General features: G+C 52.7%; 2 protein-coding genes across 6 annotated transcripts in view; one reads left to right on the top strand and one right to left on the bottom strand.

The window, feature by feature from the left end:
• The window catches only part of Ncoa5 (nuclear receptor coactivator 5), a 36,086-nt gene extending 32,675 nt beyond the window's left edge, over positions 1-3,411 (top strand). Inside the window, exons 7-8 of one of the 2 annotated variants that reach the window (XM_052724774.1) lie at positions 797-1,117; positions 1,596-3,411. In XM_052724774.1, the coding sequence (XP_052580734.1) occupies positions 797-1,117; positions 1,596-2,185 (911 nt within the window). In that variant the 3' untranslated portion in view covers positions 2,186-3,411. Of the gene's footprint in view, positions 1-796; positions 1,141-1,595 lie in introns of both variants that reach the window. The other variant, XM_052724775.1, reaches the window with a different exon arrangement.
• A 749-nt stretch (positions 3,412-4,160) lies between these two features.
• Positions 4,161-25,719, bottom strand: part of Slc12a5 (solute carrier family 12 member 5) — a 39,188-nt gene continuing 17,629 nt past the window's right edge. For 3 of the 4 annotated variants that reach the window (XM_052724766.1, XM_052724768.1, XM_052724769.1), the window contains 20 exons: positions 25,191-25,432; positions 24,274-24,485; positions 22,280-22,450; positions 21,920-22,018; positions 21,713-21,770; positions 17,907-18,081; positions 17,228-17,346; positions 16,831-16,929; positions 15,593-15,712; positions 15,171-15,275; positions 13,867-14,035; positions 11,619-11,814; positions 10,274-10,443; positions 9,784-9,915; positions 8,862-8,969; positions 7,663-7,785; positions 7,371-7,570; positions 7,020-7,034; positions 6,640-6,773; positions 4,161-6,486 (listed from right to left, as the gene is read on the bottom strand). In XM_052724766.1, coding sequence (XP_052580726.1) covers positions 6,395-6,486; positions 6,640-6,773; positions 7,020-7,034; positions 7,371-7,570; positions 7,663-7,785; positions 8,862-8,969; positions 9,784-9,915; positions 10,274-10,443; positions 11,619-11,814; positions 13,867-14,035; positions 15,171-15,275; positions 15,593-15,712; positions 16,831-16,929; positions 17,228-17,346; positions 17,907-18,081; positions 21,713-21,770; positions 21,920-22,018; positions 22,280-22,450; positions 24,274-24,485; positions 25,191-25,432 — 2,739 coding nt within the window. In that variant the 3' untranslated portion in view covers positions 4,161-6,394. The remainder of the gene's footprint in view (positions 6,487-6,639; positions 6,774-7,019; positions 7,035-7,370; positions 7,571-7,662; positions 7,786-8,861; positions 8,970-9,783; positions 9,916-10,273; positions 10,444-11,618; positions 11,815-13,866; positions 14,036-15,170; positions 15,276-15,592; positions 15,713-16,830; positions 16,930-17,227; positions 17,347-17,906; positions 18,082-21,712; positions 21,771-21,919; positions 22,019-22,279; positions 22,451-24,273; positions 24,486-25,190; positions 25,433-25,719) is intronic. The other variant, XM_052724767.1, reaches the window with a different exon arrangement.

Genomic DNA, 25,719 nt, shown 5'->3' with positions numbered 1-25,719 from the left:
GTCTGCTACCTGAAATGCAGCTCCTGGCGACAGACTGTCAGTCAGTGTGCTGGAGAAGCAAGTAAAGGGGTTATGAGGATGGAGGCGGCTCTGGTCCTCCAGAGAGGACAGACAGGATCCTTCAAATCGTCCTTCAAAGTAACTTGGAGTGCCCAAGCATTGAGGCTCAGCCACCCATGCTCTTAAAGCCTAGTTCCCCTTTCCACCCTGCCCAGGGTCTCTGTTGGCCTGGCTGTCACACCCCTAGTCACAGGGTCTGTTAGAATCTCTGAGGAGCAATCCTTAGTTTGTGTGAGGGTGTTTATGTAAGGTTCCAAGAAGTGTCCTCACCACTCTGCCAGACTCTTGCACCATTGAGAAGAGGTGGTTATTTGGGTTACAATTGGATCTTAGTCCATGACTTTTGAACTGATGAACTTGAAAGCAGTGGTGGCTGCCCTGAGGAGCACAGCGAGGAACCAGGCTTGACGGGCTTCTTTGGCCTCCTGCTGCTGTCTAGAGACTGCAGGGCCGCTCCCCATGTGGTCTGTGTGACTCTGTGGGAGGCTCTTGTGCTCCTTTGGTTTTTACCACAGGCCTGTGATCCAGGAATCTCCCTGAAGAAATAGCTCTGTAGAGGGGATGTCCCACACTGAAGAGCCCTGCTCTGTCCCCTGGCCCACCTCACTGTAGGCTCAAGGCTTCTTGCCATTGAAGTGTTTCTCTGCTTCGAGAACAAGGAAGGCTTGGCACAGTGCAGCAGTGGGCACTTGGATCTGTCATGGGAGAAAATAACTTGTGTCGTTCCCTCCCACAGAGCATCGCAACATGCCCCAGGCAGATGCCATGGTGCTGGTGGCCAGAAATTATGAGCGCTACAAGAATAACCGTCGGGAGAAGGAACGGGAGGAGATTGCCCGACAGGCAGCCAAGATGGCTAATGAAGCCATTCTCCAGGAAAGAGATCGTGGAGGCCCTGAGGAGGGAGGTCGTGGGGGGCACCCTCCAGCCATCCAGAGCCTCATCAACCTCCTGGCAGACAACAGATACCTCACTGCCGAGGAAACAGACAAGATCATCAACTACCTGCGGGAGCGGAAGGAGCGGCTCCTGAGGAGCAGCGCCGACTCTCTGCCTGGTGAGCTACGTGGCAGGGCCGAGGTGAAGTTCTCACTCTGCATTTCTCTCATCCTGTGCTCTGGTGGGAGGGTGGCATGCCCAGGGTTCTCGGGTGGGTAAGGGAAATGAGCCATCCATTGGCTTCTCCCACAGGCCGTGCACGCTGATGATGCTGTTAATGATGCTCTAGATTCACTGCTGAGCTCTGCTCCCTGGAGTTGGGCTGGTGGGGGGTAAACTAGTATTGTTGGCACCCTGGAAGCCATGATGGATGGCCCTTGTTTATTTATTTATCCCTTTTTTCAAGCAATTTTCTGGGGCACTGGGCTGCTTTCTGTGAAACAGTCCATATCCTGAGATGGCCCTTTTGGAATTTGATGTTATTGTCTGTACTGTATGATTGTTGTGATGTATGATTGCTATTCTTCCTTTGGCTGCCCAGCCTCCTGCCCTTAGGGGGCACTCTCAACCAGATGCCTCCCTCTTCTGTCTTCCAGGCCCGATTTCCCGCCAGCCACTCGGGGCGGCCTCGGGTACCTCGCTGAAGACACAAGCAAGTTCCCAACCGCTTCAGAGCGGCCAAGTGCTCCCCTCTGCTACACCCACTCCAGCCGCACCCCCCACCTCCCAGCAAGAGCTTCAGGCCAAAATCCTCAGCCTCTTCAATAGTGGCACGGTTGCGGCCACCAGCAGCTCTGCATCCCCCTCAGTTGCTGCCGGAACCTCCCAGAACCAGAATTTTTCCACAGCAGCAAACAGCCAGCCTCAGCAAAGACCACAGGCCTCAGGAAATCAGCCTCCAAACATTGTGGGACAGGCAGGGTCTGCTCGGAACATGGGCCCCAGGCCTGGGGCTCCTTCCCAAGGGCTCTTTGGTCAGCCTTCCAGTCGCCTGGCACCTGCCAGCAACATGGCTAGCCAGAGGTCTGTATCTTCCACAGGTATTAACTTTGACAATCCAAGTGTACAGAAGGCTCTGGACACCCTGATCCAGAGTGGCCCTGCCCTCTCCCACCTGGTTAGCCAGACTGCAGCACAGGTGGGGCGGCCCCAGGCCCCCATGGGCTCTTACCAGAGGCATTACTGAGGCGCCAGCGGTCCACTGTCCTTAGTCCCTTTCCCTCCCACTTCATCCTAAGTAGAGATGTTTGGAAGTGGTGTTCACACTCTCCGGAGGGGTCGACATCAGATATCCTAAGTTTCTCGCTCCGCTCCTTCCTGCGGCTGTTGCTTACCACTTAACAGAATCAGAACTTAGACTGCTCTCGGAGCTGTATCTTTTGTTTGGGGAGAAAATAAGTGTCCCTGGAGTCTAGGCTCAGCTTTTGTCTGATGGGGTTGCTCTGGTCCCTGCTTGGTGGATTTGAAGGAAAGCAGGAAGAAGCCAAACCCTGGCTGCCCCAGTTTGGAGCACCATTTGTGGAGTCAGTGGTCACAGCCTTTGTTTCCACCTCCACACATGAGCTAGAACTGAGCTGCCTGGCTCACAGAGGATCAGGTTGGCCTCGGCAGGCAATGTCATCACTGTCCCATCAGAGAACGGAACTCCACTCAAGGACTCAGATTGGCTACTCGGAACTGGGAAGAGTGGCATGGCAGTCACAGAAGAGAGGACTCCTGTGCCTGCGTCAGAATGGTCCCTTGGGGGTTGGTTTGGTTTTGTAGTTTTCCATTTTCTTGGAGGGTCTCCAGATGAATGAGCGGCTCACTCAGCACTTTGACATGAACTGTGACTGGGACCCACCGCTCCCCACAGCGTTAGTCAACACCTTTCTGTCCAGCAGCACCTGGTCGGTAAGCACTGAGAGGGCAGCTCCAGACTCTGGCACTGGACACCATGTTTCCAGTGGTTTATTCTGAGCCCCAGGCTTTTGTGTTCCTCCAGACCCCTGTTCCCTTTCTGATGAGCAATAGGTAGGGACCATTTGATGTGGGACTGTGGGAGCTGGAGATGTCCTCAGACAGCATTCATAACTTCTGAGACAGAGGGCACTTGGACACTTGGAGGGCTCTGGCTGCCACCTTGAATGGAGCCAAAGGAGTGCACCTTTTCCTTTGGGAAAGACTGCTCATTAGAACCCTGTGGATCAAATCTGGGGGAGAGGAGGGCCTGGCAAGGCAAGCAAGTGGTAGCTCCAGCTGGGTCCCTTGCCAGGGCCTGAGCAAACCAGTTTCAAAATCCAAGGTCCCCAAATGGCAGCAGTTTATGTTCTGATCTGTTCGTGTTAAATGGTGGGTTCCCCCCCCCTTTGGAACTCTTGTGTTGTTGATAAAATGAAATAATTACTTTTTAATTAAAATAAGAAAGTCAGACCTGTGCTTATCTTTCTTGGGTGTATCTGCAGCACTTTGCAGAGCACTTCCCCCAAGAGAGGCCGTCATATCTCTGCACCAGCTTGAAGCTCAGTGTGCTGCCCACCTAGTGAGAAGCGTTAGGAATGGCACAGAGCAGAAGCCTGGTGTCAAGGCCTGTCCTCCTCTGCATCTGCTTCTAGTAGAGACAGCATATCAGCAAGTGTGTTCAAAACTTACTATAGGGAAGGAAGCCATGGTGAGGAGCCTTTATGGATGGTGGTTGAGGCAGGGGCATTCCTCTTTTGCTTTCATCTCTGTTGCTGCCCATGGTGCAGGAGTTTGGCAGTTCTGTAGTCAGAACCTGAAAGCCTTGAAGAGCCTTTAATACACTTGGCATCAGTGTCCCAAGCTTCCCCTAGAGACTCACTGCCTCCCGGAGAATACCATATGACCTGACCTCTAGGAAGCACCTCCTGGCTCAGGCACAGGGCCCCAAAGCTGGTGTATTCACTTCTGTGAGCAGAGAGGACAGTTTCCCACCTGAGTCCTGTTCTAACTGGATATGGGGGCCCACATATAAAACCCCTAGCATTTAAAAGGTAGAGGCGAGAGGATTGGCAGTTCCAGATCAGCCTTGGCTACATAGCCAAGTCCCAAGGCAGCCTGGGCTCCATGACCACTCAAAAAAAAAAAAAGAAAAAAAAATCTCTCTTGACAGTGGATTTGACTTCATCCTGAAGTGTCCAAACCGTACCCCTTAGGCTATCAAGGGTGTAATAAAATTATTTTTATTGCATTGTGTGCAGACAGGTATCTAAAAAAATTAACACAGTAAAAGCCTTAAAGCATTAAATGGGAGCATTCAACAGTAAAGGAAAGAACCGACCCTCTCCTTTGCATATTGGCACAAAGAACACAAGATCAATACCGAGGCAGGATGCGAAATACCAAAACACTAAAATTAAAGGCAGGCCTAATAATAATAGTAATAACGATAAATACTCTTGATTTGGCTTGCAACCTCTCCTATTTACAAGGGTTTTGGACTGCATTGCATTGCCCTGCACATAGGTCGGCTGAAACAAAAGCAACGCTCGCTCTCACTACCAGGCTATTGAAATATTGCACTCAGTAAAAGTCACCTGGGTGGACATGGAACATCTAGCTACAGTGATTATAAAGGTGACTTGAACGACACAAGGTTCATAACAAATATTGCACATGGAGCACAGAAAACTTGGGGTTTTGTTGTGGGGTGTTTGTTTTCATCAACGGAAACTTTGCTCTTGCCAACCAGAGAGTCTGGGCCCAGGTAGTGCAACTTTGGTTCCCTAATTGGTGTTGGTACAGCCTCCTCCCTTTTGGCGCAGCCCCTCTCTGGCCCCAAAAGGCAAGACCATGGCAAGGGAGGGTAGTCTTGAAGGATGACGGGCCCTGGGTTCTACACTTGCAACTTAATGGCTACTGCCTGGAAGAATGAATATCCAGTCCCCATCAAATCTCAGAGGGCCCTTGGGCCCAGCAGCCAGAGCGGACCTCCAGCCCTGCCACTGGCCACACCTGATCTTGTCTAGATGGTACCAGCTGCAGCTCTCTGCTTTGGGCTCAAGGGAAAGGAGGTGGTGAGGTCAGCTAGTGGCCCCAGCCCTGGAGGGCAGGATGTCTAACTAGGTGCGCAGGCCAGGGCCCTGGGGCTGGAGGCACTGTACCCAGTCCCAGAGGGCGCTTAAAGGAGCATGCAGTGCCTTGTCCCCTTAGTAACGTGCCCTAGGGGAAGGGAACGGCCAAACGCCTTTCTAAGGGCTGAGGGCACCTCCCCACAGGTGGGGCTGGTGGAGCGGAAGCGCCAAGGACGAGTTAGGGAAGCCAAAGGCCTTGGGTCCAAGTCAGAAGAGGGCAGAGAAGCGCGAGGAACAACGGAGCCCACGTGACTCGAGCCCTACTCCAGGACCTGGTGTCTGGGAGACGTAGCTAAGGACCTGCTGCTAGGCAGCAAGGCCCAGCTCCAGAGCACTCAGTAGGCAGCCGGGTCCCCAGGCAGGACCTGCAGATGGGGACCAAGGGAGGGAACATCAGAGGTTGCCCGGGCCTCCTGGTGAGTCGGTCTAGACTGGCATTGGCCCCTCGGCCCTCGCCTGTCCCAGGGAGGAAACTGGGCAGGGGGTGCCTTCCAGCTCCACGAATTCAGTCTTTGGCGAGGAGCCACGGGACATGGGGAGCAGGCAGCAAGCCAACAGAGGAGAGACGCCTGCTCCTCCGCGAAGGCACCGGGCGGGGCTTCCTCGGTGGGCGCGGGCCTCGGTTTCTCCCCTTGGAGGGGCGACCCCTCGCTCTCCTGGCCGCCAGAAAGCTCGCATCCACCGAAGCCGGCCGCCGTCTCACCTGTATTTGCCAAGAACTGGAGGGAAGAGAGGGAAGCCCAGGGCGTGGACAGGGAAGGGAGAGGAGAGCGCAGGCCTCAAAGCACTTGGCTCTCCGCTCCAGCGCGCAGGGAAACCTGGCTCCCCCGGCTTCCGCCTCCCTGGGCGCCCGCAGCAGCGAGAGCGCGGCCGTGGCGAGGAGTCCGTTGCGCTTCTAGTTAAAAGAAATATGGGGACATTAAAAATACACGCGATGTCTCCTGTACACTATGTATAGCGCGGCCGGCCGGTGCCCAGGCTCGGCGACCAGGGTCCCGGGGGGGGACGCGGCGGGGCGTGGGGAGGGACGGGCCCGGGGCTGCCCGGCCCAGGACCGCGGTTCCGCTCTTCTCCACGCCACCTCGCCACCTTTATTGCAGCGTCTGCTCCGACGGGGCGAGGCCGGGCTCAGAAAAGGGGCCCACGGGCCGCCCTCGAGTCAGCCCCGATGGGCACGGCCTCCGGGCTGCAGGCAGCGGGAAAAGGGGCCAGGGCACGGGCACAGGGTCTTATGTAAACGGTGACAGCGGCGGGTTGGCGCGGCGAGGGCTCCGGGGCCGCGGGGCCGGGCGCGCTCGGGCCGGCGTGACAGGTCCTGGCCCTCAGGAGTAGATGGTGATGACCTCGCGGCCGCCACCGCGGACCAGCATCACCCGGTCCAGTTGCTCAGTGAGGACCTCCAGGAACTCCATGTCTGAGAGCTGGTCAAGGAGACAGAGCCTGCGCCTTCCCAGAGCCCCCGTGCCTTTCCAGTGCTGACCCTGCTCTGCTGTTTTCATTCCAGGCGAGAGGACACACGTACTTGGCCAACAACCTCCCTCTTCCCCCTAACTTAAGTCCAGGATACAGTTTTCATCACCATTGCGGTTGCGGGGAGGCCCGGGCATGTTGAGCAAAACCAGCTTGGCATCCCGGGATTTATTCACGATGACCTCGTTCAGCCGCACAGCCGTGTGCATGCGCCGCACGTTGGACTGGTTCCTGCAGAAGAAAGGAGAGAGGCAAGGGCGTTAGCCCAGGCCAGGGAGAGCTAAGTCTGCTCACCCTCCCAGCCTGAGTCGGACTGCCCAGCCTGGTGCTTGCCAGCCTGGGACCTCCCCCAACCCCAGATCTCTCCAAGCTGGGCCATTTAGAGGCCCCAGAGGCCAGGGACACCCCTTGAGGGTTCCGTGGAGTAGGGACCCTAGAGACCTAGGAGAGAAGATGGAAAAATGGTGGCGCACTTACAGGCTTTCCCACTCACTTCAGGAAACACAAAGAGAAGCAAAGAGAGAAAGAAAAAGAGAGGGGTCAGGAAAAGGCGGCTGCCCCTGAGCCCACCATCGTCCGCCCTGGCTGAGCGTGGCCTGCTCTCACAGCCCCCACCACCTTCTCCTTTTCCACACCTGCCCTTGGGAGTTGGTCCTGGTGCTTAACAATCTAGCCCAGTCCTGTAAGTCTCGAACTGGGGAAACCAAGGCAAGTCCTGCCCTGGATCATCAGACTGCCAGAAGAATGCCCTCCTGCTCCTTTGCTCTGCCGTAGTCAACAAGACCTTCAGGCCCACCCCACCCCAAGTTTCAGCCCCTAGGCCCGTACGGCTTCATGCTGAAGAAGTCCTTGATGCCCTCGGTGGAGACGGGACTGGGGCCTTTATTCTTCTCCGCCACTGACTTGTCCTTGGTCCAGGTAAGATGCACCTTCTCTGGGTCTGTCTCCCCCTCCCCCTCAGGCTCCTCCCCTGGAGATGGTGAGCTGCTGGGGCAGCTGGGAGCACTCTGGTCATGGATCAGCTGCACCTGAAGGAGGGGTGATTGTTCAGCAGGTGACTCTTCTGGTGGCCAGAGGTTCTGCTCCCACGTGACAGAGCCAAGCCACCCCAGTCACTCACCTCCTCTTCTGGCTTCTCCTCACTGTCGCCGCCTGTCTCTTCGGGAACATTGAGGCGGAGCCGAGTGTTGGCTGGATTCTTCCTCCGAATGGAGCCCCGAGACTCATCTGTGATGCTCTGGATCTAGGGAGTGACATAGGTTGATGCCAGCTCTGCTGGGGGTCACCGCCCACGCCCTGCCAAGAGCCATTACTACAGCTGGTGCTCATCCAGGTTACACACATTCCCGAGGTGCACACACTGAAAACAGTACGGTTTCTCAGGACCAAACACCTATGCATTGCCGACCTGGCTTCTGCTCTCCAGAGCTCAGACCTTCCTGCCATCAACAACCAGCAGGCTAACACCTGGCACAGCAAGGCTTGAGCCTAGCACGATGCTCCCACATCACTCTGGCTGCCCAGAGGATGCCATTTTTTATCACTTCCACTATCAGCCTGGGTGGCACCCCCATCCTTCAAGGGCCATCGCTCACTTCCCTGAGCACCTATCAACCACATTCTGAAAAACAGATTCTCCTCACCTGGAAGACCCATAATCATGGTTCTTCACCCTTGCCTACGTGATCTGCCACTCATTGCCCAAACAACCTAACACCCACTTCTAGGAGCTCCTCTGTTCACAGCCCTGGGTATCATCCCTCACTTCCCCCAGGGACTCCACTCCCTGGGGTGGGTCTTTTATCCATGCTCCAGAAGACCAGTGACTGAAACCTAAAAGATCTTACCCCATGCGGTGCTCAGCACCACTACTCCTGAAAGCCCTTCACTCATACCCTAGGAGGCTTGCCCCTGCCTCCTACCCAACATCCATGTCTTTAAATACACATCAGTTACCCACCCTGAGAGTCTGTTACATGAACCCTTGTCTCCCACACTGGCAGCCCACACCCCCTGAGAGCTCGTCATCCATACATATTTAGCATCCACTATTCTCCCTCGGGCCTAGAAGTCTCCTACAGAGAAGAAAGTCTGTCTCAATGCCAAAGTCCCTGTGAGGGGGGCTGGGAAGATGCAGCAGTCGCATGTAGTCCCACTGCAGGGGAGCAGGGTGTCGGGAGGTGATGGCAGACAAGGGTTACTAAGGTGAAGTTAGAGGAGCTGATGGCCAGGGATGACAGACCAGAACTTCTCACACCTGTGCAACCTCATGGTCTGAAGCAGTTTGTGGCTCTGAGAGCCCCACCAAGGGGCCCTTACCTCCCGCTCCCGCTCATTCTTGGTTAGGTGCATCTGTTTGAGAATCTGAGAGCGTTGTTCCATTACCAATGTCTTCTCATAGGTATACGCTGAGATGTCACTCTCGTGCTGTGGACAGGGAGGAAAGCCGGAGCTTCGAACTCAGGAAGGCCAAGGTGGGAGACAGGAGCTCCCCCTGGCACCAGCCTGCACCTTCCTATCACATGTCCTAGCACCAAGGTTGCGGGAGGCAAGGAACTGTGCACACAGGGCCCTGGCCTGGGAAAGCAGGCAGCTGGTTCCCTGTGCACCCAACACAGAACCAAGGATGTAAATGGTGAAGTGATGAATGAGCCGATTAATTAATTACCTGAGTGAAGGAAGAAGGGGAAGAAGTTTGTGGAAAGAACAGAGATGAATGAACACATACCTAGGTGAATGGAGTGACCAGTGAATGACTACCTGGGTAGGTTCGTGAACACAACAGGACACATGGATACACTGGGGAGGTGGAGAGAGAGATGTGGGACCGAATACCCACCAGGAGCAGGCCAGGCAGCAGCCTGCATGGGTTTGAATCCTGACTCTGCTACTCACTGTACTGTGCAGTCAAACACTGAACCGTTCTGTGTCTCAACATTCTAGTTGGGCATGAAAATGTCTAATGTGTGTATCTCACTGGAGGCCATGAGAGTGCCTACTTGCCAAGTGCACACAGCGGTCTGCCATAGAGTGAGCGCTCTTTAACATGCAGCTACTCTGTAAGAGAAGGCTAGCTGGATGAACTCTTGGATGACATGTAAGAAGCTAAGGGGTGGTCACAGGGGAAGGCAACCTGCATCATCTGCTGATGGGTATCAGAGGAGCCCTAATTGGTGCTGGGGCCAATAGGAAAGAGCCGCTGGTGGGACCTCCAGAACTTCAGGGGCTTCTGGGGACTCACCATCTCCACCACCTCCACCTCTGCCGTAATGCGTAAGTGGTACAGAAATGTGGTCAGGTCTTTCTTCATCTGGATGCTGTTGTCGTCCATCTGGGCCACAGTGAAGATCCGCATCTTACATTTTCTCCAGACCTGCAAGGATCAAAGGCAATCCAGAAAGGTCCATCCAGAGGCTGTGAGAAGACCCGTGGCCAAAGTGCCCACCCCCTCACCCTTCCCACGGGCTCTTCCCACCAAGTCTCTATCTGCAGACTCTCCTGCTCAGGTCTGAGCGCCTCCGCTAAGGTACCACTTCCCTGTATAAACACCCTTCTTTGTAGCAGTATACTTGCCAGGGTGAGACATCAGTTCCTCACACCCCTGATAAGGGAGATGATCAGAGCCCCCAGGAAGGGCAAGTGTGGAGGCGGGCCAGAGCCCGAGCTTCCCCACGTATGTGCCTGCATGCACACACACCCTCCCCACACCACAGACATACTTGCACACGAACCTTGTGATGACGCAGCAGGAAGGGCAGGAGCATGAGCATGCCCCCATCATGCACGATCCACCACACATCAATGCTGCCCTCGGAGAAGCGCTCAGGGTTCCCAGGAAACATGGAAACATTCTTGGTGACCAGCAGGGCCAGGTGGCCAGCTGTGGTTTCCCGGACCAGTTCTTGGAAAGGCCAAAAAAAAAAGGACCAGAGGGCAACAGTGACCAATCTTCCTGTGCCCAGATAAAGCCACAAGATCTCCTGGTACCCAGCACCCACCACGCTCTATCTGGCCTTGGTTTGGACTCTGGTAATCAGGACACCAGCATCTACTGGGCCTCATCATCTACTGACTATTTGACTGTAGTACTTCAGTCTCTCCTGGTCTCAGTTTCCCAACCTGTTGTGTGTGTATATGAGGTTCATGTGGGCCACATGTGTAGATGTTTCTGGAAGGCAGACATCAGCCTCAGGCCTCCTTCCCCGTCCCTCAAGAGCCGTCTGCCTTTTTGGAGTTTTTCATTGGTTTTTGCAGCTCTCTGTCTGCTTGCCTGCTGGAGATGGGACTCTCGGCCTGACCTGACTGGGCTAGAGCTCACAGAGTAGGCTAGACTGGCGGGCAGCTGAATCTCAGGGGGTCTCCTGTCTCTGCCTCCTCAACACCGGAGACCTCTGGATTCCAGGATCAAACCCTGGGCTCACGCTTTCACGATCAGCACTTTACACACTGAGACTTCTCCCCAGCTTATGCCTTGATTGATTAAGAACCCATCAGGGAGCTGGGCAGTGGTGGTGCATGCCTTTAATCTCAGCACTTGGGAGGCAGAGACAGGTGGATCTCTGTGAGGCCTGGTGTACAAAAGGAGTTCCAGAACGGCTAGGGTTATACAGAGGAACCCTGTCTCAAAAAACAAAACAAAACAAAAACAACAACAACAAAACGCACCATGGGTGGCCTCTGGCTGTTTCAAACATGACTTACTTCCCAGCTGTGTGACCCAGGCAAAATCCTCACTGTCTCTATGTCTCAGTCTCACACCAACATGCAGATGACAGTGCCCAGTGCTCAGGGACATGAGAGCACTAGAGAAAGTCTCGCCTTGCCTGGCACACAAAATGTATTCTATAAATGTTGGTCAGACACATGTAGGAAAGGCCAGAGCCGAGACACAGACCCTTGACCACAGTGGCTCTCAAACTGCAGCTCTCACCCTGCCCTGCCCTGCCCTGTCTTCATCCCAGAGCCTGACATAGAAGCCAACATGTGATATCAATGCATGTGTTGAACCCACGCCCACGCTCAGAAGCAATGCAACCCCGGGCCAGCCCTTCATCTCTGAGCCCACCGCATCAGTACCGATGAAGTTCCGCCATGTCTGGTGATCCTCCTTTTGCCGCCAGTTTCGAGGCCATCCCACTAGCACAGTGTTGTGTTGCAGGCCGCCGAGGCCCCCAGACTGGATCAGGTGGGACACGCCATCACGCAGGTTAGAGGAGATGACGACCTGGCAGAAGCCCTTCACCTTCTCAGCCTCCATCAGGCGCCTGATAGACTGTGGGGTGGGGGTGGGGGAGCATGTTGATAAGGGCCAGCCTCGCGGACACTCTGGGCTGGGGCTCACAGCCTCCCTCCCATCTTTTCACCTCTCCCTCCCTGTCTCTGGCCCTTTCTGCATCTATCTTCCCAAACCTCAGCTATGATCTTATCTGACTCACTCTAGGACCCAAACCGGCACCCCATCACCTTTGGGTCCCTATTCCTGCTCATCACGATGACCCACCCACCCCCCCTCACACCCTGCTGTTGCTCTAACGCGTCCTTTGCTCTGCACACTCTCCACCTCCATCCCACGTGCTCCTGACCCATCATCCATTAAAGCCTGCCTCCCTCGACTCAGATGCCACCCTCTCCAGAGACCACCCTCCACCTAGACCACAGTTAAGCCAGGCTGTCCTGCGTGGCCACACAATGTAATGATTTATTCTTAACAAAAACGATAGGCATTTTCTGTGCACATTTAATCTGCGCTGGGGGAAGGGTTCTCATTACTCCCATTTTATCAATGAGGAAATCGAGGCTAAGAGAAATTAAGACTCGCTTAAGGACAAGCTGCTAACGTGAGTGGCAATTCAAGAGCCAGGAGGCTCATTTTAACCACTCTGCCCTCAACCACTGACCTGATGTCTAACAAATAGAGGCTAATTCCCATCTCCGCCACCTCCCGGCTGTGGCCTCGAGCAAGTCACCTAACCTCTACTCATATCGTCCCATGGGGTGCAGTTCCACTTAGGAATCAGGAGAATTACACAGCTTGATTCATGAAAGGGCTCAGGACACTGCCCTGTACCAGAGCCCTAATGGGTCCTGTTGTACTGTCCTTATTAACCCAGCAAAGCGCTCAACAGCGCCGAATGGGGTTGGAGCCTCCGTGTGTGGCCTGTGGCCTGTGGCTAGCACTTGGTCTCTTGCTCTGCCCTGTGCCCAGCCTTGTGCCTGGTACCCAGCATGCTCTCGGCCAGTCCACGTTGAGTTGTCCTGACCAGTTGGGGCCTCCAGCTCTGAGTCTTGATGGATTGGTGTGAACGGCCCAGTGAGGCAGAAACAGAAACTGTCACAAGCCATTAGAGGTGCCCCTCCCTGTCTCACCTTGCCTCCCTAGGCCCCCTGTTCTCTCTCCCAGCTACAGCCCTGAGGGAAGATAGGCCTGAGTCTGAGGTAGAGCCTGCTTCCTCCTCAACCCACTGGGTTCTAGACACTTGTCATGCTGTCCATGCCCACTCAGCTGCCCCATTCACAGTGGCTGCGTATGCTCCTTTGTGGATGTGACAAAAGCAGGTGACCCAGAGCCAGGGGCATGTGCAAATCCTGGCTAGACTTCAGCCAGCCTTGTGACTTCAGAAAGCTGCCAGCCCTCTCTGGGCCTTGGCTTCCTCCTAGAAGAGCTTTGAATTTGTTTTTGTTTTGTTTAATTTTTTGATTGGTTGGTTTTGGTTTTGGTTTTGCTTTGCTTGAATTTTAAAACACCTTGAAAGATTTGAAAAGATTTACCCCTCCAGAAGAAAGAGTAGTTTCTGACAAGAGGTAACCTGATCCCTAAGCCTCAGTTTCCCTATCCATAAAATGGGCCCTTCTAGGTTCTGTAGGCTGAATTGTGTGTGTGCACACACAGGGATGGAGGTCAGGGGTTAACATCAGCTGTCCCCCTTTAACCACTCCCCACCTTACTTTTGGGGGTCACTCATTAAGCATGGAGCTCACTGATTGGCTAGCCATGCTGGCCAATGAGCTCCAGGGATCCTCTTGTCTCCACCCCTGACCCTTAGCGCTTGAGTTACAGATGTGCATCCCAGCGCCCGGCTTTTACATGGGTCCTTGTGCTTATTACAGCAAGGACTTCATCCACGGAGTCATCTCCCCAGCTCCTGTGAGTGGAATTCTCAGGCACTCGCTCACCCTCTGACCCTCAGGCTCCTCTTCTAAGGAGAAGACAGACTCCCAAGTGCCTTGAGATCCCGAAGGTGGACTGAAGGCAAGTCTAGCAGAGCAAAGACTGACTTCAGACCCCTCAGACCCTGGCTTCCCACCCTACCCGGCCTCTGCTCACCTCCTCTGCCCGCTGAGCCTGAGGGTGGTTGTCCAGAAAGGTGCCCTCCAGGACCGAGCCCACAATGGTCAGGCCCTTCCCTGCCTTGAGCTGGGAGGTCAAGGAGAGCAGCTGGGGGTGTACCACGTTCTGATCCTGGTCCACACGCACCAGCACCAGTAGCTGGGGCCTGAAGAGGGTGCAGGTTCACGTGACCCACCTCCCACCTCCCAACCACCCCACCCTTCCACCATATAACTAACATAACCCATTTGTCCTCTAGGCCCCCACACCTGGGCCCCATCAACCATAACCTGCTGGGCCGCAGCAACCATTTCCTTGAGCGGTAAGCCCTCTAGCCATCTCCCACACCTCTCCATCCATCCACCCACCCACCCATCTCTCCATCTACCCCATTCATCTATCCATTCAACCACCCACTCATCCATTTCATCTTTCAGTCATCCAGCAATATCCAGATGAATTTACCTACCAGGCATTATTCACTGGCTCACCCACACATCCACCCACCCGCTATCCATTCACACATCCATCTATTCACCCAGATAGACTCCCATATGTGTATAAGCTTATCCATCCATCCCTCCAGCCATTTCCCCAACACTTCTTTATACATTCAGCATCACGTTCCTCCAACTCTCTATCACTTGCATAGTATTCACCAAGTACCTGTCCTGGGCTGGACCCTATGCTGGCCACATGAGAATTTACAGACACACCAAGCCCAGTATCTTGGGAGCCCCAGGTTAGTAATATGTCCATAATTCAGACTTCCAACCCAACCCTCAGTGGAACCAAGGGGACAGATGTCAAGCTGGGTGTGCACAATAGCCACTTAGGAAGGGCTATTGTACCTAAGGGCAGAAGAAGAAGACGATTCCAGAGGCCCTAGGCCCCTCATCTTCAGTAGAAATGATCTCACTAGTCTGGGGGTTTGTGTGAGACCCTATCACTCTCAAAGCAAGGGAGCAGACTCTGCAGAAGTACTGTCTTTCTGCCTCCCTCTCTCTGTACACCTCCACAGATCTGTGAGCTGGCAGCACCCCCAGAGCTAGGAGGGGAGCTGGCCACACAACATGAGTTTGAGATTTTTTTTCACAAGTAATGGAATGATCAAATAGACAAACACATGGTGAATAGATCTGGAGAACAAATGTCTGGGACTCAGTTCATCCTAGTGGAGAAGAGGTCCGGTGGGGTTGGAGAGAGGTACCACTCAGCCAAACAAAGTCAGAGGGACAAATGGGGTGCCTGCTCCCTTGCCATCTTTACCCTGAACCCCCCCAGGTGCTCTCACCACTCACCTCCAGTTCTTGGTGTGCGGAGGCCCTTCCTCCAGGCGCAAGAGAGCGTACCGAGCAGCACTGAGAGACAGGCCTCGGATCCCATCACCCCACTCCTTCTCTGCCCTGGGGACCAGGAAGGGGGTCACATGAGCCCAGGAAATCCAGGAGTGGCAGGGGGAAGCATCCCGCAGGCACAGCCATATCTCCCATGTCCCTCTCACCGTCCTGACTTAGTTAAGCTGAAACCGGTCCCTTTGAAATCACTCCTAAATCTAGATCTTCTCTTGCCTGTTTCTCAAGGCATCATCAGCCTCATCTCCAAACCTACCCCATATCACCCCTTCCCTGTACTCCAGCCCTGGACCATCACCCAATCAGCCCTCACCCTTTTGTGTCCCTCACCCTTCCCTCGGCCTTCCTAGCCTCCTCTTGGCACTTACCCCCGGTACTCGATGTACTTATAGATGAGGCCGGCGATGAGCATGGCTACCAGTGCGTAGTACCAGGAGCAGATGAACATGAGAGCCAGGCAGAGGCTCATACCCAGGAAGGAGAGGGTCCTGGAAAATGAAGAGAACCCAGTCCCTGAACCCTTTGCAGGGCTGGTGGTGATGCCTGGGCTTGGGCAGCAAGAGCAGGGTGGCAGGCAAGGCCTGGGCAAGACATGGCCATCTAGATCTAAAGGCCACACCATTGTCGCCCTGAGCACCATGCAGGCAGGGGCTTTCTAAACAAACAATAGCTATAGACAGGACACTGCTCCATGCCCCACCCGGCTCCAGAGTCACGACCCCATCTAGTCTCTGTCCCTAGACCCTGCTGGACAGCTCCAAGTAGATGGGCTCATATGGTTTCTGAGACAGTGGTCCGTCCATGGACACACTGGAAGCAGACTTTCCAGAAAGAGGTTAGCAGCAATGAGCCCTAAGACCCAAATCAGGTGGCTTCCACGAAAGTCCATTATCCTGCTGGGCAGTGGTGGCGCACACCTTTAATCCCAGCACTCAGGAGGCAGAGGCAGGCGGATCTCTCTGAGTTTGATTGAGGCCTGGTCTATAGAGCTAGTTCCGAGACAACCAGGGCGACGCAGAGAAACCCTGTCTTTAAAAAGAAAGCCTATTATCTCATAGTCTTATGGGTGGCCATGGGCCAGTCACCTGCTGTGAACTCAACTTTCTCTTTGTGGAGTGAGCATGGTCCTTCCCATCACAGAAGAAAAGCCACAGAGGAACATGGTAAGGAGACCTTAGCTCCTTCAAAAAGAGAATTCTCCCTGTGTTGCCGGCCAACATGCTCATCAGAAACCCAGGAGGGGGTGTGGCTACTGTGCCCACTTCCCAGCTGAGGCAGCTGAGGTTCAAAGAGGCCCCATCATCAGCCCAAGCTCTCCCAGGCAGGAAGTGGAGAGTCGGGCTATGGCTTTGAGTCCTGCTGACTCTGACCTTCCTGCTATACTGTAAGAGGTTGGGCATTGTGGACAAAGGAGAGATGGTCACTGAGGCTGTTTCTGACTCTCTCACATTACTGCTTGTAACCATACGACCCCTTTCTTCGACCTTCCTTGAGCCGTCTGGATACAAAAGCTGGAGAGGAGGAGACACCCTGTTTGAGGACCTCAGATCCGGAGTGGGGCTAAGGAGAGGGCTCTGCGGGAAGGGATGGGGAAATGGGCACCCACCAGTGGTAATATCGGAAGCGTGGCCTCCAGTTGGGCGTCCTCAGCAATGTCTGCACCGCACAGGCCAAGTTCACAAACATGTAACACATCAGGAAGAACCTAGAATGCAAGACTCCGGGTGAGGCGGAGGCAGGGAGACACGCAGAAAGAGAGACCGAGACTTGAAGCAAAACAGGACACAGAGGAAAGAGAGGTGAGCAGGAGAGGAGAGGGCCAAGTCATGATGAAAAGCCAAACCTCATAGACACCCTCAAGTGTGTGAGGGTGAGATCTACACAACAGGGGAGGGGCTTCTGCGGCCGCTGGGGAACGTCCTGGGGTTGTTAAGGTGGTGGTAGAGGGACCCAGGAAGAGAGGCTCATGGGGCCAATGGGTGGGCCCCAGGCCTAGCACGCACATGGAAAGGATGGGGGCGACCTCGTCCAGGGAGGCGATGAGGATGCCAATCTCACAGATGCAGGCAGTCAGCAGCAGCGCCCAGGTTGGCTCTCCATTGGCTTTGCCATGGCCAAAGACCTAAGAACAGAGCGGCCATCATGGGGGACTGACGCCTTCAGTCTTGGGAAGCAGGGGAATAGAGGCAGGACTCTTATAACCAGGGAGCGGGGGTGGAGAGATGTCTGGCTCTATTCTGTACCCTCTAGGGAACCCAGGGGAACAGCAGGCTCTCTCTGTCTCACTCACCCTCACTGCCATCCTCATGCAGTAACACTGAAATGACTCCCATAGGGAAAGAGGCTCCTGAGGGACAGGTGAGATGTGTCTGTGTGCTCTACGGATTTATTCTTAAGAACCACAGAAAAAGACAGCCTTTTCTAGCCCTGTCGCTGGCTCTCTGAGTCCCCAACTGCCCCCTAGGCTGGAGAAGAGCCATCTGTTTTTCCTCTAAGAGCAGATAGTGTTCAGAGATGGCACAGGTCACAGACCAAATCCCAAATAAGGTCCCTTCTTTTTTAGTGCACCTGTGGGCATTACCTAGGAGGAAACTCAAGGCTGGTGGTGGCCCTGGTTCAGTGTCTGCTGGGCAGGGGCCCAGATGACTGGTCTATTGTGTGGGGCAGCTCTGCCATACTGACCTGCAAGAAGGGCACTATGCCATCCCGGGAGATGGCCTGGAGCAGGCGTGGGGCCCCTGTGAGGCTCTGTAGTCCAGCCCCACAGGTAGAGAAGAAAGAGCCGATGACAATGACCCATGGAGATGGCCAGGCCAGGGTTCCCACCACCAGGTTGCCATTCACAGCTTCCCCAAACCTGGAAAGTCACAGAAGGGGACAGAGACACTGGGTGAGCAATGCCACCTGGATTCCAGAGAAGCTTGCCCCAGACCGAGGGCATTACCCAGCAGGATGCTGACTACAGGGTTAGGCTTCACAGTGGTCAAAGGAGATACACAAACAGATATCCTTGGTACTTCCTGTCCGTGTGACCTTGAGCACGTCACTGCCCCTCCTCTGCTGTAAGCTGAGAACCTCCACGAGCCTACCTCACACAAACGGTGAGGGAGTAGGACACACAATGTGGAAACTGCCCAGAACAGGGTATGAATATGATTTTAATACACAGTCCATTGTTAACGTGGTGATCCTAAGAAAATCAATCGGCTCGATGGGACTGCGGCGTCTCCATGCAAAAATTGGGGGCTCTGGCTGCATTGTGTGCTGAGGGTGTGAGAAAGAAAGGGAAAAGGCCTGCAAGACGGCTTCTCAGGGAAGGGCGCTTGTCACATCCCATGACCCACACGGTAGGAGGAGAGAACTGACTCCCACAAGTTGTCTTCTGACATCATATTGCACTAATGGTACAGATATGCCCATGTGCGCGCGCGCGCACACACACACACACACACACACACACACACACACACACACACACACACACATTCATACAATAAGCTAATGTTTAAAAACTAGAAAAAATCAGGCCGGGCATGGTGGCATACACCTTTCATCCCAGCACTCGGGAGGCAGAGGCAGGCAGATCTCTGTGAGTTTGAGGCTAGCCTGGTCTACAGAGTGAGTTCTAGTATAGCCAGGGCTATTACACAGAGAAACCCAGTCTCAAGAAAAAAAAAATCAAAATAATTTTGTATCAGTGCAACTGTCCTAAAGTAGAAGGAGTGTGGTGGCATGTGCCCACAGTCCCAGCCACTTGTGAGGCTGAGACAGGAGAACTCCTTGAGTCCAGGAATTCCAGAGCAGCCTGAGCAGTGTAACAAGACCCTACCTCCGAAAGGGGGATGAGGTGGAATAGATGGATCAGCTGCTAAGAGCACTGGTTACTCTTCCAGAGGACCTGGGTTCAGTTCCCAGCACCCACACGACAGTTCACAAACTGCCTGTGACTCCAGTCTCAGAGGATCCAACACTCACTTCTGGCCTCCATGGACACCAAGCATGTATGATACACAGACATACATGCAGGTAAACACTCATACACATAAAATACAAACAAATACTTTTTAAAAGGGGAAAGAATGGAAGGAAAGGAAGGGGAAGAGAGGCAAGAGATGGAGAAGAAGGGGAAGATGGGAGATGCTGCCTTCGCAGCTGGGGGATCCTGTCCCTGGAGATGTGCTCACGGGGCATTGCTGAGATACTTCAAACACCAGGCAAAGAGCTGTGGATGGAGGGACTGCTGGAGCCTTGGCAGTCTCCTGAGAGGTCTATGATTAAATGAGATGCATGGAGGTCAAACTACTCTAAAATAACATCATATATGCAAATGTTCATTTGACCTGATCACACCCCCCACCTAAAGACCTTTCAGTTGGCTCCATTTCTTAAAACAAAATCAAGCTTTAATTTCCTTGTAGAAAAACCAGGGCCCCATCCTGACTCCAGCCCAGCCTCACAACCCCATTATATTGACACAAAGAGACCAAAGTGCTAATGTGAGTCCCTTCCCCATCCCTTGTGTGTACACATGCTCTCCAGAAGTGAGGGACCAAGGCACTAACCCCAATACAGCTGTAAGTATGCACAAGTACATGCACATGAAATACATAACATAGTCATTTCTCCTCTTCACCCTTGTAAATGTCCGTACCACCTGTAGTGCCCTTCTCCTTTCTAGTTGCCTAATCTCTATTCAATACTGAAAGTGGAAAGGAAAATAAAGTTTTAAAAGGGGGCCAGTGAGATGACCTGGTGGCTAAAGGTGCCTGTCCTTCAGAAAGGGACCCTTGGCAGTCTTATGAGAGGTCTATGATTAAACAAGATGCATGGAGATCAAACCACCCTAAACTAGCAGTCATAGATGCAAAATTTTCAGATCTGAGTTTGATCCCTAGACTCTATGGTGGAGAGAGAGAACCAACCTTGAAGGTCATTATCTGACCTCCACACATATGCCATGGGACACACACATACCTGCACACATATGCATACCCCCTCCCCCCCAACCACACTGATAATAATTTTTTTTTTTTTGCTTTTTAAGACATTAAGATATGGTCTCTTTACACAACCCTGGCTAGCCTGGGATTCACTATGTAGTCTAGGTTGGCCTTGAACTCATAGAGGTCTGCCTGCCTCTGCCTCCCAAATGCTAGGATTAAAGGAGTGTGCCACCACAGCTGGCAACAAATAAATTTTTAAAGAAAGTGGGAAGAAAGACTGAGGCAGACATCACTCAGAATCTGTGGCAGGGAGGGGCCGCTGCTCCCAAGATGCCCCATTCTGTGGTGCTCCGATCTTCTCTAGGTGGTACAGTACCCACCAGCAGGCACATACTTTCCTGGAGACTCAGAATCATGTCTGGTGACTGACAACCCCAACACACTAGAAGTGCTGTGCACCTGGTTGTCACATTGTATTGTTTAGGGAACAATGACCAGGAAAAGTCTACACTGGTTGTTCTTCTAGAGGACCCAGGTTCAATTCCTTGTACGCACATGGCAGCTCACAACTGTCTGTAACTCGAATTCCAGGGTACCTGACACTCTCATGCAGGCAAAACACCAATGCACATTAATAATAATAATAATAATAATAATAATAATAATAATAATAGTCTACTGAGCTGAGTTTTAGTCAAATGCTTTGATCTGAGGTTAGTGCAGGACAAATTATAATGTATTAAAAAACCCTTCTAGGGGCTGGAGAGATGGCTCAGTGGTTAAGGGCACTGACTGCTCTTCCAGAAGACCCAGGTTCAATTCCCAGCACCCACATGGCAGCTCACAACTATCTGTAACTCCAGTACTAAGGGATCAAACACCCTCACACAGACATACGTGTAGGCAAAACACCAATGCACATAAAATAAAAATAAACAAATCATTAAAAAAAAAAAAACCTTCTAGCTTTTCCTTAGAGGGATGTCTACAGAAGCCTTTCAAATGCTACATGAAGAGCTGAGGAGAAGGAACTGCCGGACCCTGGCAATCTCGTGGGCAGTCTATGACTAAAGGAGATAAATGGGAGCCTAAAACTAGTAGTAATGTGTTCATTAATGTATTCATTAATGTGTTCACTTGACCAGGTCACACTGAACCCCCTGTGTGCTCTCTGTAGTTCTGTAAAAAGTAAATAAATAAATAAATAAATAAATAACCTGTGTTACTCTTTGCTTCCTTCAGAACCTTCAAGGCAGTGAACAATACACAGGAGTGTTAGGTGAATGAATGAAAGAATGAATGAATGAATAGATCTTAAATAGATATATCATTATCCCAAACCAAAGGAGACATATTTTGAGCTTCTTAGGCTTCAGTGACAAGAAAGATAAAATACTCAATAAAAAGGAAAATGAGTAGATCCGCAACTATCATGGTCTCCCACCCACTGGCCCCTTGCTCAGGTCCCCACCACTCTGCCAGGTCAATTTCTTCCTGAGCCTGCCCCTCCCCGAGGACAAGACCCACCCCCATTCCTCCACTTACTTGTCCCGCAGGACGACCCCCTCAATGCAGGCCCCGAACAGAACAACCGAGCTGATGTCTATGGCAGAGAATGAAGGAGAATCCCTAGCATGGTGATGCTCCACCACCACCCGTCCTGAGCCACCAGAGAAGGTAGCAACCTCCATGCCTCCCACAGTACCCCCACACATACACCCAGGGTGGACATAACCCAGCTGTGCAGGATACAGACAGCAGAGGTGGTGGCAATGGCCAGGATGGTTCCAGTAGGGATGGACTTCTGGGCATCCCGCAGGTCTCCAGACCGGTTTGAGCCAGCCATGATCCCTGTTGGCAGAAGAGCAGTTTAGATAGAAGCCAGGGCTATTGAGGAAAGGACACATATTGGAGTTTGGAGCCTGGTACCTCGCCTTGCCATATTGGCTCCTGAGCTACCTTTTTTGAGCCTGATTCCTTCCTCTCCCATAGGGCCTAACAATTAGCTACTGTTTAGTGGCAGAGTTATCAAACTCACAGCCGTTCATCTTGTCCCTGAACCTCCCGTCCACCCACTCCCAGGCAGATGCCCCCTCCCCAGCTCCTGCTCACCTGTGACTGAGGGGAAGTAGATGCCGACAAGCAGAGTGAAGTAAGAGGTCATGTCACTGAAGACATAGGGGTGGTCCATGTCAACAGGAGTGCCATCTGTCAGGCCCACGGAGGGCATCCCACGCCTCTCCACAATCACCCCCTTGGTCAGGTAGGAACTCCACAGGTTCTCTGTAGGAAGACGAGGCACTCAGGGAGACGGGCAGAAGTTGGGGGCCAGAGCTTAGACCAGCAGGGGGCGGGGAGCAAAAAGTTAAGACCAACCAAATCTCATTCCCACCATTTCCCAAGCTCCTGCTTTGTGCCAGGGTGTGGGCACGGATTTCAAAGCTGAATCGGACTGAGTTTCTGCCCTTCAATAGCCCAGTCTAGTGGGACAGACACAGAAAATCCTCTCTGAGACTGACTCCACACGTCCCCGGTTGACCTCATCAACCTCCAAGTCCCAACTCATGCCCACATCTCTCATCTTGGTAATGGCACCATCATCAATCAACTCAAACACCTTGGCATTGCTCTCAACTGCTCCTGTTTCCTTCCTCTGCTTCAAGGCATCTCAACTTTAGTCCATCACCACTCATGAATATTTCTCAAACAAGCCTTTTCTTCCCACTCCAGGGGCTCCCCCACCTCACACCAGTGGCAGGTGAGGTCAATGACTCTGCTCCGGGGGTCTCTCAAACTGCACTATAGGGTGTTAGCAGAAGCCTGTCGACTACACATTAAATGTTAGTAGCATCCCTCTAGTTTTTCTCATGTTTTATGTGCATGCATGTCTGTGGACCTCACGTGTGCCTGGTGCCTGCAGAGACTAGAAGGCATCAGATCCCTTGGAACTGGAGTTACAGATGGTTGTGAACCACCATGTGGGTGCAGGAATCAAACCCGGGTCCTCTGGAAGAGCAGCAAGTTCTCTTAACCTCTGAGTCATCTATCTAGTCCCAAACCCTCTAGTTTTCATGATCAAAAAAAATATCTCCAGGGACCAGCAAGATGGCTCAGTGAGTAAAGGCACCTGCTGCCAAAACTGATAGTCTGGGTTCAATCCCAGAGACCCACACGGTGAAAGGAGAGAAGGGACTCCAGCAAGATGTCCTCTGCATGCCATGTACACACACATATAAACATGCAAGCTAAAATAAAGTGTGTGTGAGAGAGAGAGTGTGCGTGCGTGTGTGCACAGACACTGTCAGACGCCTCAGGGCCGGAGAGCAGATCCAGCTGAGAACCCTACTTCATTACTACTGAAACCATCACTGTTTCTCAGAAGAGTCATCTTTCTCCTGGCCTCCCAGCATCTGTCTCCTTCTTCACCCCCACTGCCTTCAGGATGTGACCCCAAACTCCTCAGCAAAGCTTCCAGGGCCAGCCACAGTCTGGCTTATACCACCCTATCTAGCATCATCCCTTCTCATCCTTTCTTTGTATGTTCCCCCCCAGTCACGCCGAATGACCTGTGGTCAGAAGGACAGGCTGTGACTCTCATGGCCACACACATTAAGCAGGCTGTTTCGTAATTCCGTATTCCCCTATATAGCTGACAATCTCTTACTTGTCCTCCAAAGCCTCCCTTGGCAAGTGCAGGAAGCCTTGTTCTTGACAACTGATACATATGGATGCTGTGCCTCCTCGTGGTTCTCTGCTCACTGAATACACATCTCTGTGGATCATAATCTATTAATACATCTATCTGTCACTAAAATCCCTAAGGCCAAGTACTGAGACTCATGTATGTGGTGGTCCCAGTGCTTTAGCCCAGTGTTAAGTACTTAGTAGGGAGAGAACACTGGCTTTCTTTCTTAATAACAGTGAAGTGCATTCCACTCTTTCGCCTCTACCTCTCCAGAATGCTTAGGACAGAACATGGCCTACACAAGATGCTCAATTAAAGCTGACTGGATTGAACTGAAACCCAAGGAATACCCCTAGTCCTGACAACTTAACCTACAATCCCTGAAGCACTCCATAGACACAAGCCCCTCCCTTCCCCCTACCTTTGATGAGGCCACTGGCGGCACCAGGAATGCCTTGGATCTCTGTGACATTGTTTCGGGTGAAGTACTCATCACAGGTGGCGTTGAGGAAGCGAGAGGAACAGAAAAGGCCCCAGAGCTGTGTGGTCACTGTCTCATTTCCTTCCCAAGCCAGCTTGGCACAGACATCAAAGCCATGACGAGACAGCGTGCGGTTCCCCAGGAGGCAGATCCTAGGGAGAGAAGCGAGCCAGGGAGGTGGGAGGAACAAGATCTCTCCCTGGCTTCACAGTAGAGCCACTAGGAGTTTTAAAGACGCAGATTTCAGGGTCCCACATCCAGAGATTCCGGTTCTGTCTGGAGCATGCCCATTGGAGTTTCTATAAAGTTTCCCAAGTGAAACCAGCATGCAGACAAAGTGAAGAACTAGCCTGCTGGCGCTGTTCTGTTCAGCACCGTGGACAGCACCGTTTGAGCCCTATCCTCTGCCACTGAGATACAGCAGACTCTGTATCTGAGAAGCAAGAGAATCAAAGGGGACCTGAACCCTGGGTTCTCTCTTCTGGGTTCTTTCCCATCCTGGAGAAGGTGTCAAAAACTAAGACTGTCCATTCCAGGATGTTGACCCATCCAGAAGTTTCCCCATCACACAGAGTGTATTCCTTCAGAAGCGATTTATAGTTTACTTTCCTAAGTCCCCACCAGCAAGCAGTTGAGACACTCAAGAGAACTCCCCACCTCCAGAAATGTTATCCCATTCTGAATAAGCTTCCCTAAATAGGAAACATTTACCCTGCCAGGAGATGTTGCTCCCAACCCACACACTCCAGTTCCGAGAGGTGAAAAGAGAGGGGACCTGGTAAGAGACTCTGACTGTGCAGACCTGAGCTAGGCCAGTGAGGACCACATTACTGTAGACTCAGAAAGACAGCACTCACGGGAAATTGGGTGGGTCGAAGGCAGACTTGATGACCCCTGCATAGATGGCCAGGATGGAGAGGATGACACAACCCAGGAAGACCAGGGCAAACTTGTTGACGTACTTGACACCCACAAAGACAACGGTGGCCATGCAGGTAAGCACACAGGTACCATACACCCGCATATTGTTCAGCATGGCTGCTGCCTCCCCACTGGCATCTTCTGCCTTGAAGATGGCCATGGCTGGGAAGAGATAAGCCTGCAGGAAAGGGAGCAAAGGAAGTCAGACAGATGACCCAGGACAGCCAGCTGAGACTCACCCCAGGGAAACGACCTCCAAGAAGGGAAATGGCATCCATTAACAACACGCTGGCTAAAGATGGTGTGGGCTCTCCTGCAAAGTCTATGAAGCAGCCAATGAAAATGGCACTCAAAGGGGCTGGGAAAGGTCCTCCGCTGCTATTATTTATTATAACTATTAATTATAGCTATTACTTTTATTATTTATGATATAAAGGTTGAAAAAAATAGATGTTTATCCCTAGA

The sequence above is a fragment of the Peromyscus californicus genome, unplaced genomic scaffold (genome assembly GCF_007827085.1).
Source record: "Peromyscus californicus insignis strain IS unplaced genomic scaffold, ASM782708v3 Scaffold_7__1_contigs__length_154581171, whole genome shotgun sequence".
Taxonomy (NCBI): Eukaryota; Metazoa; Chordata; class Mammalia; order Rodentia; family Cricetidae; genus Peromyscus; species Peromyscus californicus.
The sequence above is the reverse complement of the archived record's forward strand: the minus strand, read 5'-3'. Positions and strand labels throughout refer to the sequence as shown.